The sequence below is a fragment of the Mandrillus leucophaeus genome, unplaced genomic scaffold (assembly GCF_000951045.1).
Source record: "Mandrillus leucophaeus isolate KB7577 unplaced genomic scaffold, Mleu.le_1.0 Scaffold20, whole genome shotgun sequence".
Taxonomy (NCBI): Eukaryota; Metazoa; Chordata; class Mammalia; order Primates; family Cercopithecidae; genus Mandrillus; species Mandrillus leucophaeus.
Genome location: NW_012102032.1, coordinates 917,675 through 932,607, shown reverse-complemented (window position 1 = coordinate 932,607; position 14,933 = coordinate 917,675). Strand labels below are relative to the sequence as shown.

The 14,933-nt window shown below is 58.2% G+C and overlaps 1 protein-coding gene and 1 long non-coding RNA gene across 6 annotated transcripts in view; one reads left to right on the top strand and one right to left on the bottom strand.

The window, feature by feature from the left end:
* Positions 1-2,789, top strand: part of LOC105539054 — a 5,962-nt gene extending 3,173 nt beyond the window's left edge. For both annotated transcript variants that reach the window (XR_001005997.1, XR_001005996.1), the window contains exon 2: positions 2,503-2,789. This is a non-coding gene — a long non-coding RNA (uncharacterized LOC105539054). The remainder of the gene's footprint in view (positions 1-2,502) is intronic.
* Positions 2,790-3,436: 647 nt separating this feature from the next.
* The window catches only part of BCAS3 (breast carcinoma amplified sequence 3), a 764,111-nt gene continuing 752,614 nt past the window's right edge, over positions 3,437-14,933 (bottom strand). For 2 of the 4 annotated variants that reach the window (XM_011979152.1, XM_011979154.1), the window contains one exon: positions 3,437-4,295. In XM_011979152.1, the coding sequence (XP_011834542.1) occupies positions 4,147-4,295 (149 nt within the window). In that variant the 3' untranslated portion in view covers positions 3,437-4,146. Of the gene's footprint in view, positions 4,296-7,575; positions 7,667-14,933 lie in introns of all 4 variants that reach the window. The other 2 variants (XM_011979153.1, XM_011979151.1) reach the window with 2 other exon arrangements.

The following is a 14,933-nucleotide window of genomic DNA, read 5'->3' as shown; positions in this document are numbered from 1 at the left end:
CGCCTCTGCAGCCACGGCCTGTGTGGCCCGGTCCCTGGTCTTCCCCGGCGCATGCGATGGCAAGGCCCAGCCTGGCAGCTGTGGGCCCGGGAAGGGCGTCGTTCTGCACCTGAGGGCGAGATCACATCCCCGATGGACTTCGGGTAACTTTCCCAGAGTTCTGGGGAATCCCGTAACCCGGGGAGCTGCAGACGACTCACTGGCCCCGGGCCGCGGTTCCGCGGGTGGCGGCTGTACGCTTGGGACACCTGGTCCGCAGAAGTGAGGTGCACGTCTGTGAACCTTCGTGCGTTGGATGTGCATGGAGGCGAGATCATGGTTATGGGTGTCTGGGATCACGGGAGCGTGAACGGGGCGATCGACTGAGTGGCTTGAGAGACGGGGTAGAGCGCAGGAAGGACCCCCTAGAACAGGCCCACCTGCGACAGAGGGGCGGGGCTTGCCGGCGCGCTCACAGGCTCTGGGTTCGCGTTCGGAGACGCTTTCGCTGGGAGCGGGTCGGGATTTCCTGGAGCAGCGTGGTTAAGGCGTGCCACAATCCGGGCTCCCGTTGTGCCGCCTCCGCCCTCCCCATCCCTGCTAAGGGGCACCTGGCCTGGCTGTCAACTTCCCCTGGAACCATGGGTTTGCCTTGTGGATCCGCAGCTTCCTCTCTGCCTGCTTCCGCTCTGTCGCGCCCCCGGGAAGGGCATGCTGCTCTCTCCCCTCTACTCCCTCCTTTACACATGAGGACCCTGAACCCCAGAGGTGCAGTCATGTACCCAAGGCCACGTACCTGCCGGTGGCAGAGCTGGGATGGGACCCTGGGACCTTAAAGAGAGCAAGTCCAAACCCACTCCTAAGAAGCCGGTGCTGCTGAGCTGCCTACCCTTGCTCCTACAGCAAGGTGATCCTGAGATGCCAGGGCTGCCACCCTCCCCTGGGCTCTTGCTCTGAATTCGAGACATACAGGATGCACTGTCCCTTTGCCTCTAGAGCCTCCAGTTCTAGGTCTGCAGTGAGGGGGCTGCCTTCCAACTACACAGGGGCAAGGGAGCAGCTGCAAATTCAGTCAGCCCGGGCAGGAAGCCTGATGGAGTCTGCATGGGGGTCAGCAGGGTCAGCGTCCTGGATGGGATAGGGGCACAGGACAAGGAGGTCAGCTCGGATTTGGGTCCCTCTAAGGGAACTGGCCAGGGTGTTAAGCAGCCAGGTGCAGACAGGGATCAGCTCACTAGGCGTGTGACTTTGTGACCTTGGGCAAGGCCCTGCCCTTCTCTGGGGCTCAGGCTTGCTTGTCATCTGCAAAAAATGAGGATCGAACAGAACTCTCAGGTACCTTCTAGTTTCATGAGTCCCTGAATTGTGAAAATAAAAAATTATCACTGAGAAACCATATCCACTTCCAGACTGGTGGCTGCCTGGCCTGGCCTCTGCTCGTTTACAGAGGGGCTGGCCCTGATGTTGGAGCTTGTGTGCTTGAATTGGCCTCAGGCCTCCGGGCCTTTTCTCATCCCAGACAGTACTCTCGCTCCTTCAGTTGCCACGCTGGCTCCCACCAGCCTCTTTCCAGATCATGAAGATATTTGTCCTTCATCAAATTGGAAGTCCGTAGTAAAGCTGCCTGTTGACCAGGTAGTGCTGAGAGGATCGGGAGGTCACATGGATTCCTAAAGGTCCCCTGATCCAGCCACAGTTTGATTCATGTTCTGATGCCCTCCCAGGTGATGCCACCATGAGGTCTGCTGGGGCTGGGGGAGAGTCCCAGATTGCCCTGGATGTTATCTGTAGAGGATAGGAAGCGGCTGCTCTGGGGCCAGTGGCCAGTGAGGTCCCCCACCCTGGGGCCCAGCTCTCACTTCCAGCTGATTACAGGCTATGGCAGGCTTCATAACCTCCCCAATTAGCCGGAGGCCAGGCCCAGGGCCTTTCTGATAACCTGAGCTCCAGTGGCAGCCGCTGTGGGGCCAGCTTATCTGGTCTCTCTTATCCTCACCCTTCCCCCACATACTCAAAGAGTTGCCCTGGCTTCAAGCAGATGAATAACCAGATTGTCCTGCAAGCTCAGCCGGCAAGTCCAGCCCTACACCCACCACTTTCCCTGCCTGGGGGAGGCCACAGCTGTTTTGCCCCGCTGGAGGGGAAGGGCCAGGCCAGGGAGGACTCCTGACTCTGTAAGCTGCCAGCCAGTTCCCTGAATGGCTGAGAGAGCCCCTGGCAGCAAGGTCTCTGCCACATTCATGTGTCCTGGGGTAGTTTCAGAGGGGCTCATGCTTCCTAGGGCAGCTGAAGCCATCCCTAGGAAGACAGGCCATGGGCAGCATGCACAGGTAGCCTGGTAGCACGCTCCTCCTCATCCCCATGACTGAAACATGGCTGTAGCTGGGGGTAGGGGCAGTGCCAGGCCCATCAATAATTCAGCAAGATGGGGAAAAGCTGCAGCTCCTCCAGCACCCCCTACTGTTGGGGCCAGGCTAGTGTTCCCGGCATGCCTCAGTCTGGCATGTGACCTCTTCCCTGCAGGTGCCCAGGCAGGAGGGACTGGCTTATGCCACCCCATGCAGGATCATCTTTTTAGCTTACAGAGCCTAGTATGATTCAACAACCCTCCACCTCTGCCCTCAACATGCCCAACTGATCTGGTGAAGGGTACTGAAGACGAAGGCCTCTCAGGCACCATGGATGGGATGGGTGTGTGTGAGGCGGGCAGAGTCCCCAGGAGCTGCCCCAGCTCTGGCTGGACAGTTGCATGGGAAGGCCTGTTTGTGAACTCAACTTTTCTGTGGCTGTTCCATTAAACTTCACCCAAACCACACCTGGCTCTGTGGGTTTCCTTCCATTCTTCAAGGCCTCCCTGGGGTCTCTGGGAAGTGTGGGCCAGGGAAGGGGACAAAGGACTAGCATTCGTCTCCTTCCTGCTCAGTGCACCATTTGTTCTCCCTGTTCTTGTTTCCTTGTTGCCACTGACTTTAGGTCCAGAAGTGGTGGTGGTGGGGCAGGGGGACAAAATCAGGAACTTGTCATCTGAAGGTTCCAGCCAGGTTTCATGAGATACCCACCTTCACCTGACCACCCTTCCATCTTCTGAGTTTAAAAAGAGAAGCAATTACAAGGTACCCCCCAGGTAAGGCTTTGCCAGACTCTCCCCCCAACAACAACCCACCAGCACATGGCAAGCCCTGATCCCCAGGGAGGAGGGTCCAACCCTGTGGCACCCCAAGAACTCACTACCTCTGGTAACAGGCAAGATGCTTAGAGAATGGACTTAAATCAAGATGCTTGGAGAATGGGCTTAAATCAGGCCCCATCCAAATTCCAGGACAAAAGTTCTTCCTATTCCAACCCTCCACTGACTCCTTCTGCCCCCAAGCTGCACATGAAAGGGGGTGTTGGGATCCTGGGCACTCAGGCCAAAGGACTCTGCTCAGCGTTTGGAGAGGACCCTGACCCCAGCAACTCAGGGATAGACACCAATTGCAGCGTGATTTATTGGACAAGACGTGCACTTTTTGACAGGGCCTCAGTAACCACGGTTTCCTTCACTGATCAGTACAGGACCAGGGTAAAGGGGCTTAAAGATAAGAAAGACAAACTCTTCCCATGAACAGATGGGGAAAGAAAGGAGGAAGAAGAGGCGTCTCCTCCCTTCCTCCTTCCTTAGTACTCTGGGCCTCTGTTCACCCTGTGCTGGAGTGGGGCTGACCAGGGGAAGTTGGGCGCAGCGTGTCACAGACAGACGTGAGCTGAGGCTGTGACTATCCACTCAGGGTCAAGATGGCCAGGTGGACCATCAACTCTGTCCCCACTCAGGCCCCCAGATCTGGTCACTGTTCCAGGCCCCCCTCCCCGCCCCACCGTGGGTATGGTTAAAAAATACAAAAGCGGATCCAATGCAGGATGTCATATGCAAACATACACAGGGACCGAGCTTCTGCAGTCTCTCCTGGCCACAGCCTCCACCGACAGGTGTGGCAGAGGGCAGGTGCGCCGAGGTGCTTGGAGAAGGGTCTCTTCTCCATCCAGGTAGGATGGGTGGCTGCTGTCACTAAGCTTGGGGAAGGTGGTTGATGAAGGAGGAGCAGAAACTGGAGGGTAGGACCAGAGCGGGGCTTCTCCCCTCCTCCGGCAGGGGAGGGGGCTGGCCAGTCAGAAGCAGATTGCTGGTACCTACGGGAAGCCAGTCGGGAAGAGGCTGAGGGGCTGGCTCTCATTGGTGGGCAGCGGAGATCGGTAGCCATCAAAGTTTCTTGGTATGCTGCCACTGGTGGAGCCTGAGCTGTTACTCAGAGTCTCGATGCTTCCCTCTCGCTGAAGTTCTGCAAGACACAGGAGAGGGCCAGGCCTGGTTAGAGTTGGGCCTGGGGAGTGGGGGCACCATCTGGGCCAGGCTGCCTGCCTTGAGGCACCATTCTGGGTTCACTTGTGTCCTTCCACAGGCGGATCCCCACTGCTCCCTGGATGGGCAGGGGGCAGCTCAGGTCACAGGAAGGCTCAGCCAGGGGAGGGAAAGCCCCCTGGCTGGCAGACTCCAGTGTGAGAGCACGGTCTCCCTATTGCGGGAAGCCCTTTAGGCCCAAAGCACGGCCACCCTGACAATGTGTGTGGACGACACAGCTCTTCACGGGGCCTGTACCCGCACCTGCACACACTCATGCTCAGCCAGCATGCCCCCAACTCCACAGTGCCTCCTGTCCTGGCTCTACAGGGGAGGCAGGTGGGGAGAAGCCAGGACACCAGAGGTCCTGCAGCGCCCCTGCCTGATCTGTCCCCACCTCTCTCCTACCCTGCCTGTGCCTGGAGCTTCTGCCTGGCTTTGCCACTCACTCGTTCACTCATGCTCACCCACACAGTCCGCCTGATGGCCAGGTCTTGGCTCATCTTTGGCACCTCCTGGCAAGTGTCCTGTTTCCCTGGGAGAGGATGCCTGGTTTAAGCGGGGCCTTCTCCAGTGAAGAGAGGGCCCCTGTTTGCCTGAGGTGCCTCCTTTCTCCTTTCCTCTTGGGCCCCAAGTCTCCTGGATGCCCCTCAGCATCAACCTGAAGGGCAGGCAGGGAGTCCTGCCCTCCTCCTCCTCTGCCTCCTTGGCCCTGCACATCCATATTGGCCCTGCACGCCATCTCAGATATGGCAGCTCGACCCATCTCATTCAGCTATGGGCCCCTCAACTGTCCTACCATCTCTGGACCCAAGTCAGGTCCTGGGGTAGGTGGATTGGGAACGGAATTCCCTGCTTGCTGAGTGTAAGGAAGAACCAATGACTTCTTGGCTTTCTGAAGGTGGCCAGTTCCGATTCCCTTTCAGGCTCCCCCGGGGGCTCTGACATGTGGGCACAGACATACTGGGCAGTCTCTGGTGTCTGCCCCAAGCCAAGATATGTAGACCTGCAACCTTCTCCAAGGAATGCCTGCCTGTGACTGAGGGGGTCTGGCCTGTCCACCCAGGAGTGCAGGACTTCAAAGCAGTCATTTGAAAAAGCAAGATGTGCACAAACGTTGCACTCATCTGGTCTGGCTTGAGACCTTGGTCTTCAGCCTGCAACCGCTCCCAGGCCTCCTGCCACCACACGCGCAGTACAGCTGGCTCTGGTTAGGGAATGAAGGGGTCACGGCCTTCACTCCTGGGCCGGCCAGCACCAGCCAGCCAGGAACGAGCCACTGACCCCCACTCTCTGCAGGCCTGCAGCGGCCACAGAGTGGAGTGGGGAGGAGGCAGGCACCTGGGCCTTGTCGGGGGAGGGGCCCTTGGGATCCATCAGCCGCGTCTGTGGCCTGGGTCTCGGTGGGACAGTTCATTGGGACACCAGGGCCTCTTGGCAAATTGCGGAAAGTAGGGGGATGGGACTGTGGACAGGGGCCGAGGGCCTGACTATGGACCCTGACCTCCAAGGGACATTGGCTGCCTGGGAAAGTCAAGAGCTATCTGGATACAGATAGAAAACAAGGCAGGTAGGATCTTTTTTTCCTGGTCCTTCTTCAGTATCACCGTAATTTGGGGTGACAGGCCATCGTGCTATGAGATGGAGAGGGTGGTAAAGCCAAGAGTAGACCCTGGGGATTCTACGTGGAAGCTCCAGATTCCAAGAGTCCCCTCTGTTGCCTTCTTTCCCCACAAGCAAGCCGAGTTGTGGGCGATCTCTGAGGTACCACCGCCCTCATGCGCGGCCGGCCCGGCACTAGGGGGCGCTGACAGCAGGGCCAGGCGGGCGGGAGAAGAGCACCGGCAGGAGCAAGAAAAGCAGGGGCTTCCTTAGGATCGGGCCGCCAGGCCTAAGGAAGAAGGCCCCCGAGGAAGAAGCAGGCAGGGCCACCAGGATGGGGAAGGCTGGCCCCTTTTTACAGCTCAGGGACAGCTTCAACAGCCTTGATGCAAAATGCCTCTATGTCCACACTGCCAAGGAAGCCAGGAAACGGGAGCCCAGGCCCAGGCATGGCACCCCCACCGTCCCCTGGCATAGGCCCCCAGCAAATACCCCAGCAGCTTCGGTGGTCCCACCAATCAGTCTTCATGGACGCACCCCAGCCCATCACACCACAGTGCAGGGAAAGCCGCCCAGGGGCTTACAAGATGAATGTGCTGTTCTTGGGGGCCAGGGACTGCCCGAGTGCCTTGTTCGAACTTTCCCTTTGTCAGTTAGGCCTGGGTAAGATGGATGGGGGCAGCGTTCCTCCCTCGCCCCTGCATCCCAGGGTAACCAAGGCTCTGCTGAACTTCTCCCTCCTCTGCCTCTGCCCTGGCTAAGCCTGCACTGTGCGCCTCGGTCTCCTGACTCCAGGTCACCCGCCCTGCGCCAAAGCCAGAGTGGGCTGTCTACAGCACGGCCCTCATCTTGCTTTTCCTCTGCGTAAAAGCCTTCAACCACTCCTAACAGTTCCCAGGGCAAGCTCTGAACTCCCCAGCACTATGAAATGGCCTTCCCATGACCTGCTGCCAACCCCTCACTAGTGGTACCCGTTATTATGTCTGAGACATGAAAGTGATGAAGCTGTGTGGTGTTTGGACCCATCCAGGTGGTTCTAGGCCTCCGGGCCTGTGCTCATGTAAATTGCTCTAAAAAGCCCTACACTGGCTCCCTGGGCCCCAGAACACCTACTCATCTTCCAAAGCTTAGCACCAGTATCCGCTCCTCTGTGAGCCCGTCCTGCCCCCCGACAGAGCCTGCCAGACCCCACCCTGCGCTATGCTGACTCCTAGCCCAGGCCCCCTCACCCTCCCATGTGTCTCCTCATCTAGAGGAGACCCCCTCAGGGGGGTTCTGTGCCTTATCTCTGTATCCCTAGTGGCCTGGAAAATCATGGGTGCCCTAAACATTTCTAGCATGAATGAATGAATGAATGAATAAAAGATGTGGCAAGGGGAGGTGGGGGCCCATTCTTCAACACAGACTAACAGTGAAAGAAACGGTGGCTTGCTGGCCCCAGGGCAGCTTTGTGGGTGCTTTTCTCCATGCCTCCTCTCAGACCCCTTCTGTTCCTCCCCCTGCAGGCAGGGGTGTGTGTGGGAAGTGGAGGGGAGGAAGGCTGCTCAGATTCCCCACTCCAAGTCATCCCGGCCGCCCAGCCCTAGGAGCAAGCGGCAAACGGAAATGTGTGGCCTTACCTTCCTCCATCCCGAACGCATGCTTTGTTACTGTTGGGTTGCTCACGGACGCTGGGCTGTTGGCATTGTTTTTTTTTTCCTTTTTTTTTCCCTTTTGAAAAGAAAAGCATTGAGGAATCTTTTTGGAAAAGATATGGACAACGATTGAGAAGTACACTGATCTCTGCAAGCAGGTGGAGAGGTGTCAGGAGGTGCGGGGGCACACCGTGAGGAGGGGAGCTTGCAGTCAAGGAGGACAGTGACATGCATGTGTAGGGGCTGGGGACCAGTCGGTCTTGGAGGTCGCAGAGATGGATCTGCTGTGACAGAGGGGGCCAAGACTCCGTTCAGTGTGGGGGAGGGGGAGAGGAGTCACAGGTTCAGCATGAGGAACAGTTTTAGGAAGGGGGAGGGGTGGGGACCTACGGCCCATGCAGTGCCAGATGGGGTCCCATGCGGGTGGGTTGCCGGAAGAGGACAGGGAGATAGACTGCAGTTTTTAGGGGTGCCCTTGGACCTTCTGACTCAGTGGCCCAACTCCTGGCTGCTGCCCTCCTCCCCCACTCCCAAGACCCCCAGGTCTGGGCAGCTGTCCTGTGGCTGAGGTGGACCTGTGGGGGAAGTCCATGAGGAACTTGCCAGGGCCCGGAAGGGAGTGCTGGGGGCTCTGTGGCAGGAAATAAGGAAAGTGTCCCCAGCCGCCTCCCCACTTAGAGGTGTGGAGATTCTGGTCAGTGGGAAAAGCTCTAAAAGAGCTTGTTCTCCAGGCCCCGAAGTAGGGCAGGAGAGGAGGAGTGGCTCTCAGGCAAGCGGCTAGACCCAGTCACCTCATTGTGATCTTGCATTCTCCAGGGATGTGGTTTCCCTGGGCGGTGGGAGCTATATACCCACGCTGCAGAGAGCAAAACCAAGGAAGAGGTAGCAGCCACTAGCCCTGGTTCTTCATCCCCTTCCCCCATGCCCCAAGAAAGAATGGGTGCTGGTGCAGGCCACAGGGTGCTGGCAGCTCCGGCATCACTAAGACCGGCCCCCATGCCCATGCTGGAGAGCCATTCCTGTTGGCTCTTATTGGAAATGGGCCTGTTACCCGCAGCTGCCCCTCTATGCCTTGGGCCAGGATAGACAGGCCCCAGGGGTAGGGGGATGATGAATGAGTAGCACCTGAAGGAAAGGTGCCTCTGCTCTCGTGCAACAAGTGAAGGATGAGACAGCTCGATCCTTGGCACTACTGTTCTCAGGGTGAAAAAAAAAAAAAAAGCAAGCTGGATCTACATGCTGCCCCACTCCATATGGAGCCCATCCAAACTCAGAGGTGTCAGAGGGGGCAGAGACAGGGGGCTGGCCTTTTTAGAGAGAAGCAACCCTGGTCACCTGGGAGCGTGTGCCCAGGGAGATGGCGTGGGGTGGGGTCGCTCTCTGTCTGTAAGGAGGCAAGGGCACAGCTGCCCACACCTCACCCTACTCCTGAGCTGGGTCATGCAGCATGGCCCCTGCCCCCCCGCCCACAGTGCAGTGTTGTGGTCCCTTTGCCAGGCTGTGAGTTGGTGGGCAGCAGACTCCCTGGGAGGGGTGAAATGCGGAGGGCACAGGGCCTGTGTGAGACGCAGGGAAAGCTGGAGAGGCCAAACCAGGGCGCCCAGCAGCAGGTCGGAGGTGAAGTCGGGCAGGGTGCAGTGGCTCACGCCTGTAATCCCACACTTTGGGAAGCCAAGGCAAGGGGATCACTTGAAGCCAAGAGTTCAAGATCATCTTGGGCAACACAGCAAAACCGTGTCCAAAAATTAAAAGATTAGCCAGGCGTGGTAGCATGTGCCTGTAGTCCCAGCTACTCGGGAGGCAGGAAGATCCCTTGAACCCAGGTGCTCCAGGCTGCAGTGGGCTATGGTTGTGCCACTACACTCCAGCCTGGCATCTCAAAAAACAAAACAAAACAAAAGAGTGAGGAAGTCCTGCTGCGGGCTTGGTGTCCTCTGGGTCTCTTCCAAGCTGGACGTCTGGCCAATCAAAGGCTCTGAGAAAAGCTCCTCTGGCTTCTGGAAGCAGGGGCATTGAGCCCTAGTCCAGGGACCTGAGTGGGGCCAGGGAGGGCAGTGCTCTGTATGTGTTTAGGAAGAGGCTGCCTGGGGCCCCTGGTTCAGCCTTGGGCAGCTCTGGCACTTCTGCCACCACAAAAGGAGCAGCGTCCACGGCTCTGTACATGAGCATTGATGCTGCCCACTGAAGGGACTGGCAGAGCACTGTGACTGAGCCCTGGCTGCATTTCTCCACCCACGCTGCCTGGTGGGAGTAGGATGAGACCTTAGGGTCCAGTCTGACCCTGCACCCACAGCTCTGCCTGCTTCCAGCAGTGAGCGGGAGGATGAGGATGTTTCCCCCAGCCAGTCCATCCCCCCAACTCGGAGAACCCGAGAAGGCAGAGGGGCAGTGTCTGCCCAGCTTGGTGGAGGCGTTTAGGGAAGTGGTTACGAGCATAGCCCCCGGCCACCTGCTACCTGGGAGACTTTAGGAAAGCTACTCGAATCGTTGTGCCTCAGGTTCCCGAACATGAGGTTAACAATGTCTGTGTCATGGCCTGGTTCTAAGAATGAAATTAAATAATGCATGTAGAGTGCATCACAAAGTGCTTAACGCTTCCAGTCAGCAAATGTGAGTTACTATTATTGCTGCAATCGGATTAGTCATTGTGATGATCCACAGGACTACAGGGTCCCTCTCCAGCCTCCCTCCCCAGCAGGTGTCTCTGCCATCCAGGCCCTCATCAGCTTGGCTTCCACTGGAGTTTGGGAAGGATTCTTTCTTTTTAATCAAGAAATGGCCCAGGGAGGAAGATGGCAGATATGTGTTTACAGCTTTTCATTGCCCTCCTCGTCTCTTTGCAAATACCCTCTTCCAAGATGGAAAATAAATTTCCAACCCTGTTGACATGCATCGATTTTTCCCTTCTGCATCCACCTCTCAGCTCTCCCACATCAGCAAGGACTGTGGTTAAGACCCTTGCTGGGGCTGGGCTTGCTGGTGGCCCAGGGGAGCGGATGGCTTCGCGGCACACAGCAGCCAGCCGAGCCGCCCGCGCTTGCCCAGTGCCTGGCTTTGAGGAGGTTTGCAACCAATAGCTTCAGTCCCCTTCTGCCTGGGGGTTCCTGAATGGGGAGTGAGGTACATAGTTGGGGAGGTCCTCTCATTAGGAGGTCAGGCATTTTCTGCATTTTCCCTTGATGGGACATGTGAAGAGGAGACCAGCGGGTCACGTGACTGCTCTAAGTTCAGTAAATGGACCACATGGGGTCTGCCCCAAGGATCAACTTGGTCAGCAAGGGGCCTGCACACAGGGCCGTTATGTCCTGCAAACAGGACTGGCTATGCAAAATGAGGCTTGGAGAGAGAGAGGCTGAGTGGAGGGAAGACTTGACCAACTTGTGTGGGGCTGAGCAGGGCTGGCAGCTTCCTGGTGCTGGCGCTGGCACCTGGAGAGGTGGTGGCCCAGGCAGACATGGCTCGGGGCTGTTTGTCTTACACCAGTCCTGTGCCTGAAAACAACTGCTGTCTCTTCCAGAGGGTGGCTGAGGAGGCGGGGACCTGCTCTGTGCGACAGAGAAGGAGTTGGCTGAGATTGGCTCTAAACCCCTGACAGCCTTGTCAGAGACCACACTCTGGGATGGAGCCAGCCGCAGCCCCCAGGGCACTTTTTAGGAGGTGAAAAGTGCAGCAGTTAAAGGCAGCCCTGCTTCCCACTGCACTCAGTATACCCACCTCCCAGGTTTCCTGGCTCCCCTGCGCTTTCCCTCTTCCCCACCACCCGCCCCGCCAGGCTTCACCCAGCAGTGTGGGGCTCCCCTCCCCACCAGGTTCCTCCCTAAGACTTCAGAGCTCACAGGCTGCCAGGCTGCCATGCCCACAGACCAGGAGTCCTCTTTGCCCACCAGCAGTGAGCACTTGGGAGGATGGGGGGCCGGGCTAGCAGGGACTGAGAAGGGAGTCCCCTTTCTCCTCTGGCAGGGGTTTCTGTTCCCTTCCCAGGCATGCTGGAGGAAGGAAGGAGGGCAGCTTCTGGAAGCTGGGGATGAAAAGACTCCTCTGCTTCTGCTAACAGGAACCCTGGCTTGGGCTGCAGGCACCAGGGAGCAGGTGAGAGGCAGGGCTCACTCTGGCCTGCTGTTATCTCTGGGGCTTCATGCCTAAGTTTGAGCACAGACCCCCTGGCCCAGGCACCTCATGCACTGGTGCCTTCCCCGCAACACAGCCTGGGCTCCTGAGAGCTCCTGCCTGAGTGCTGGGGCCTGGGGGCCGGCATGGCCTCCTTCCTGGCTGGAGTCTCTTTCCACACACAGGCTCCCAGGAACATGCTTTCTTTCCTCCTTGCCCAGCTTTTGTTTCTGACCTCTCAGGTAGTGAGATCCAGAATGCTGTCAGAATGAAGCAGGACCGCATGGCGTATCCTGCATCCAGCCCTCACCAGCTCCAAACACTGAAGGGAAATCCCTGGTGCTTTTGATTCTTTGATTCAGGATGCCTGGAACTGCTGCCCTTGGCCACTGGGGCCAGGCACAGGTGCTTTAAAGCCGCAGCAGGGTTTGCTGGGAGACCTGAGGATGAGAGACCTCAGATGCCGCCAGACATCCACCGCCCCAGAAGGTGAAAGTCACGACCAACACCTAGCTAGGGTGAGGGCTGAGGACACTGCAAGTCAGGTAGGCAGCGGGCCCTCTCTGTGCCTGAGCTTCCACCCGAGCAACCAGGGAGGGCACGGGCATGTCACCTTCCCCCAGCCATTCCCCTTCCCTCCAGGACCCACAGAGGAAAGCTTCTCAGGCCCCCGGAAGCCCCGTTCATGAGAGCAAGCCATTGCGGCCTTAACGCCATGAGCGGGGCTGAGAGACAGGTTAGAGCCCCAGACACCTGCGGGTGCCAGCAGGGACAGGGGCAGATGCCGGGAGAGATGTATACTGCAATGCTGGGGAAGGGAGAATGAAGGTGGGAAAGGTTGGGGAGGAGAGAGCCCTGAGGACTGAGGAGGACTTGGAAGGGGCCTGTCCCTTACTGCAGCCACACCTCTCCTGCATAGCGGACGGTGCCTGTGTGTGTCGTGGGGAGGGCACTGGAGTTCCAGGCAGAGCTTCCAGCCTGGCGCGGGTTCTCCTTTGCAGCCTTTGAACGACTAAAGAGTGGTGGCATGGGCAGGTCTGAGCCACAGGGTGTGCTGGCCTGGTGGGGACTGGGGCCATTTCCCCCAAGAAGGCTGCCACACCTCACTCCCAGTAAAGCCACCTTACCCACGCCTCCCCAGGTCTTGGCTTGAAAGGAGAAGATCACCCACCCAGACCACCTCGACTGCACCCCACATCCGGGGACCCTCTCAGTGCCCACTACGTTAGTGAAACCTGAAACCCTGACCAAGGCAGAGTACATGCGGTCACCACATGCTATACAAGGGGACAGAAAAGGCTGCGCTGACCCAGCTCCTATGTCCCTAGTTTGGATGTGTCTGAGGACTGGCCAGAGCCATGCCGAGGATCGGCCAGATGTGGGAGAAGCCCTGCCCTGCCGCTCCCTGTGGACGGCCCGGGGAGGAGGAGGACTGTGCTAAGAGGCTGAGACTTTGCTCTGGCCTCAGTTCTGTCACAGATGTGCCAAATGACCTGAGCGAGTCAATTTACTTCTCATCTGCATCAGCATCTGTGGCACAGGAGGGGAGGGTCTGCTCTAGTGACCTCACTGGGCGTGTATGGCTCTAATGAGAAAAGCATGTGGGGGGCTTTAAGAAGCAGAACCCGCACTGGACACGCACGTGAGACCTCTGGGTAAAAAAATAAGCTTTGCTGCCTCTGCTGTCTCTAGCAGGCGGAGGGCCCCCCAGGAGGGGGTTGAAATATCCCTCCTAGCTCCAGCTCCTCGGTGCCAACCTGGGGGCAGAGCCTTGGCCGATGCCATTTAGGGTGGACTCAGTGCTGAGGGGCATGGCAGGCGGGCTTGGGATGGAGAACGCCCATCCAGGTGCTGCCACACCACCGCTCTGTGTGGATGCCAATGAGGGGCCTGGAGGAGTCTCAGGCACCGGCACACAGGCCTGCTCTGCCCGGCTATGAAGAGGGGACAGGGCTTGGAGACTGGTCCTTGGCACTAGGTGCTGGCAGCTGGCCTTGACCTGTCTGTTTCCTGAAGTCCAGCCCTGAAGCTTGGAAGACTCACCCTAGTTCCTGGGAAGGGGTCTCCCCGCGCTACCCTCCAGCGTGACGAGATAGCACTGAGCCCTGCAGACCACAGGACAGCGGCTGTCCTTTGAGAGCTGCTGGCCGGCAGGCCAGAGCCACATCTGCTTCTCATTCCAATGTCCAAATGTAATTAAATTCCCTACGACGCAGCGGAAGAGTTTGGTAAGATGTGGCTTTCCCCTTTTCCATCAAGGTTAAGAAATCACGGTCTCTCATTCCACAGGCAGACGGGCGTTCCTCCCTGCCAGTGGTCCATCCTATTCTGCAAAGGCAAAGGCCTGTGCCCTTATCTGTTTTCTAGAGCTTATGGGGCTGGGGCCAGCATGGGATACACGGATCTCCCCCACCCCCGTGTTCCATTTACCCACCTGAGAGGATTAACAGCTGAGGTCAAAGCTGCGGGCTTGCAGCCGAGCAAGACAGTGTGCTGGGGGTTCATCGGGGGTGGGGGTGGGGGTGGGGAGTTAGTGCCCTGACTCCTTCTGAAAGGGTCTCCCCGACCCGAGGAGACAGCACTGTGCCCAGGCTCACCTCAGTGACACACCAGTGTCCTTCCACTGCTGGGATGTGGTGCTGTCATAATATCCTGCTGAGGGGACCCCTGCTTGCTTCGTAGCTCCTCACAGCAGGAAGTGCTTGAGGGTTACGATTCTGGAGTCTTTGGGACAAGGAGCTCTCGGTACCTGGGCCTGGTCCTACAGCCCAGGACAGGGTGAGGCCCTTCCCCCCTCTTACTTCTCACCTTGAGGCCCTGGGCCTGCTGCAAGGAGGCGCCCCCTCCCTGTCCCCTCCCTGTACATGAAGGAGGAGAGGTATGAGAGATGGTGGAAGAATCCGTCTAATGGACAAGGCCCTGAGTGGTGCCTGGCCCTCTCCAGGAATCTCCAGGACCTCCATGTCTCACAGGACTGTTTGCCACTTCTGGCCTGGAAGGGCTCTGGACAGCTGAAGGGACAGCAGGGTCCAAGGTGCAGTCCTCTGTGAGAGGGGGTGTCCTGTTTCAGGCTTCAGTGCCTCTGCCCCTCGGCCTCCTGCCCAGCACTTCCCCATATCCAAATCCAGGCAGAATGGTCCCTAGAGGGCTGCTTTTCCCCACTTCCCTTCCCACTGAAGGATCTTCTGTTCATGGCACTTATGACTTTCATGGTAATGGTTCCATTCTCCTTCCCC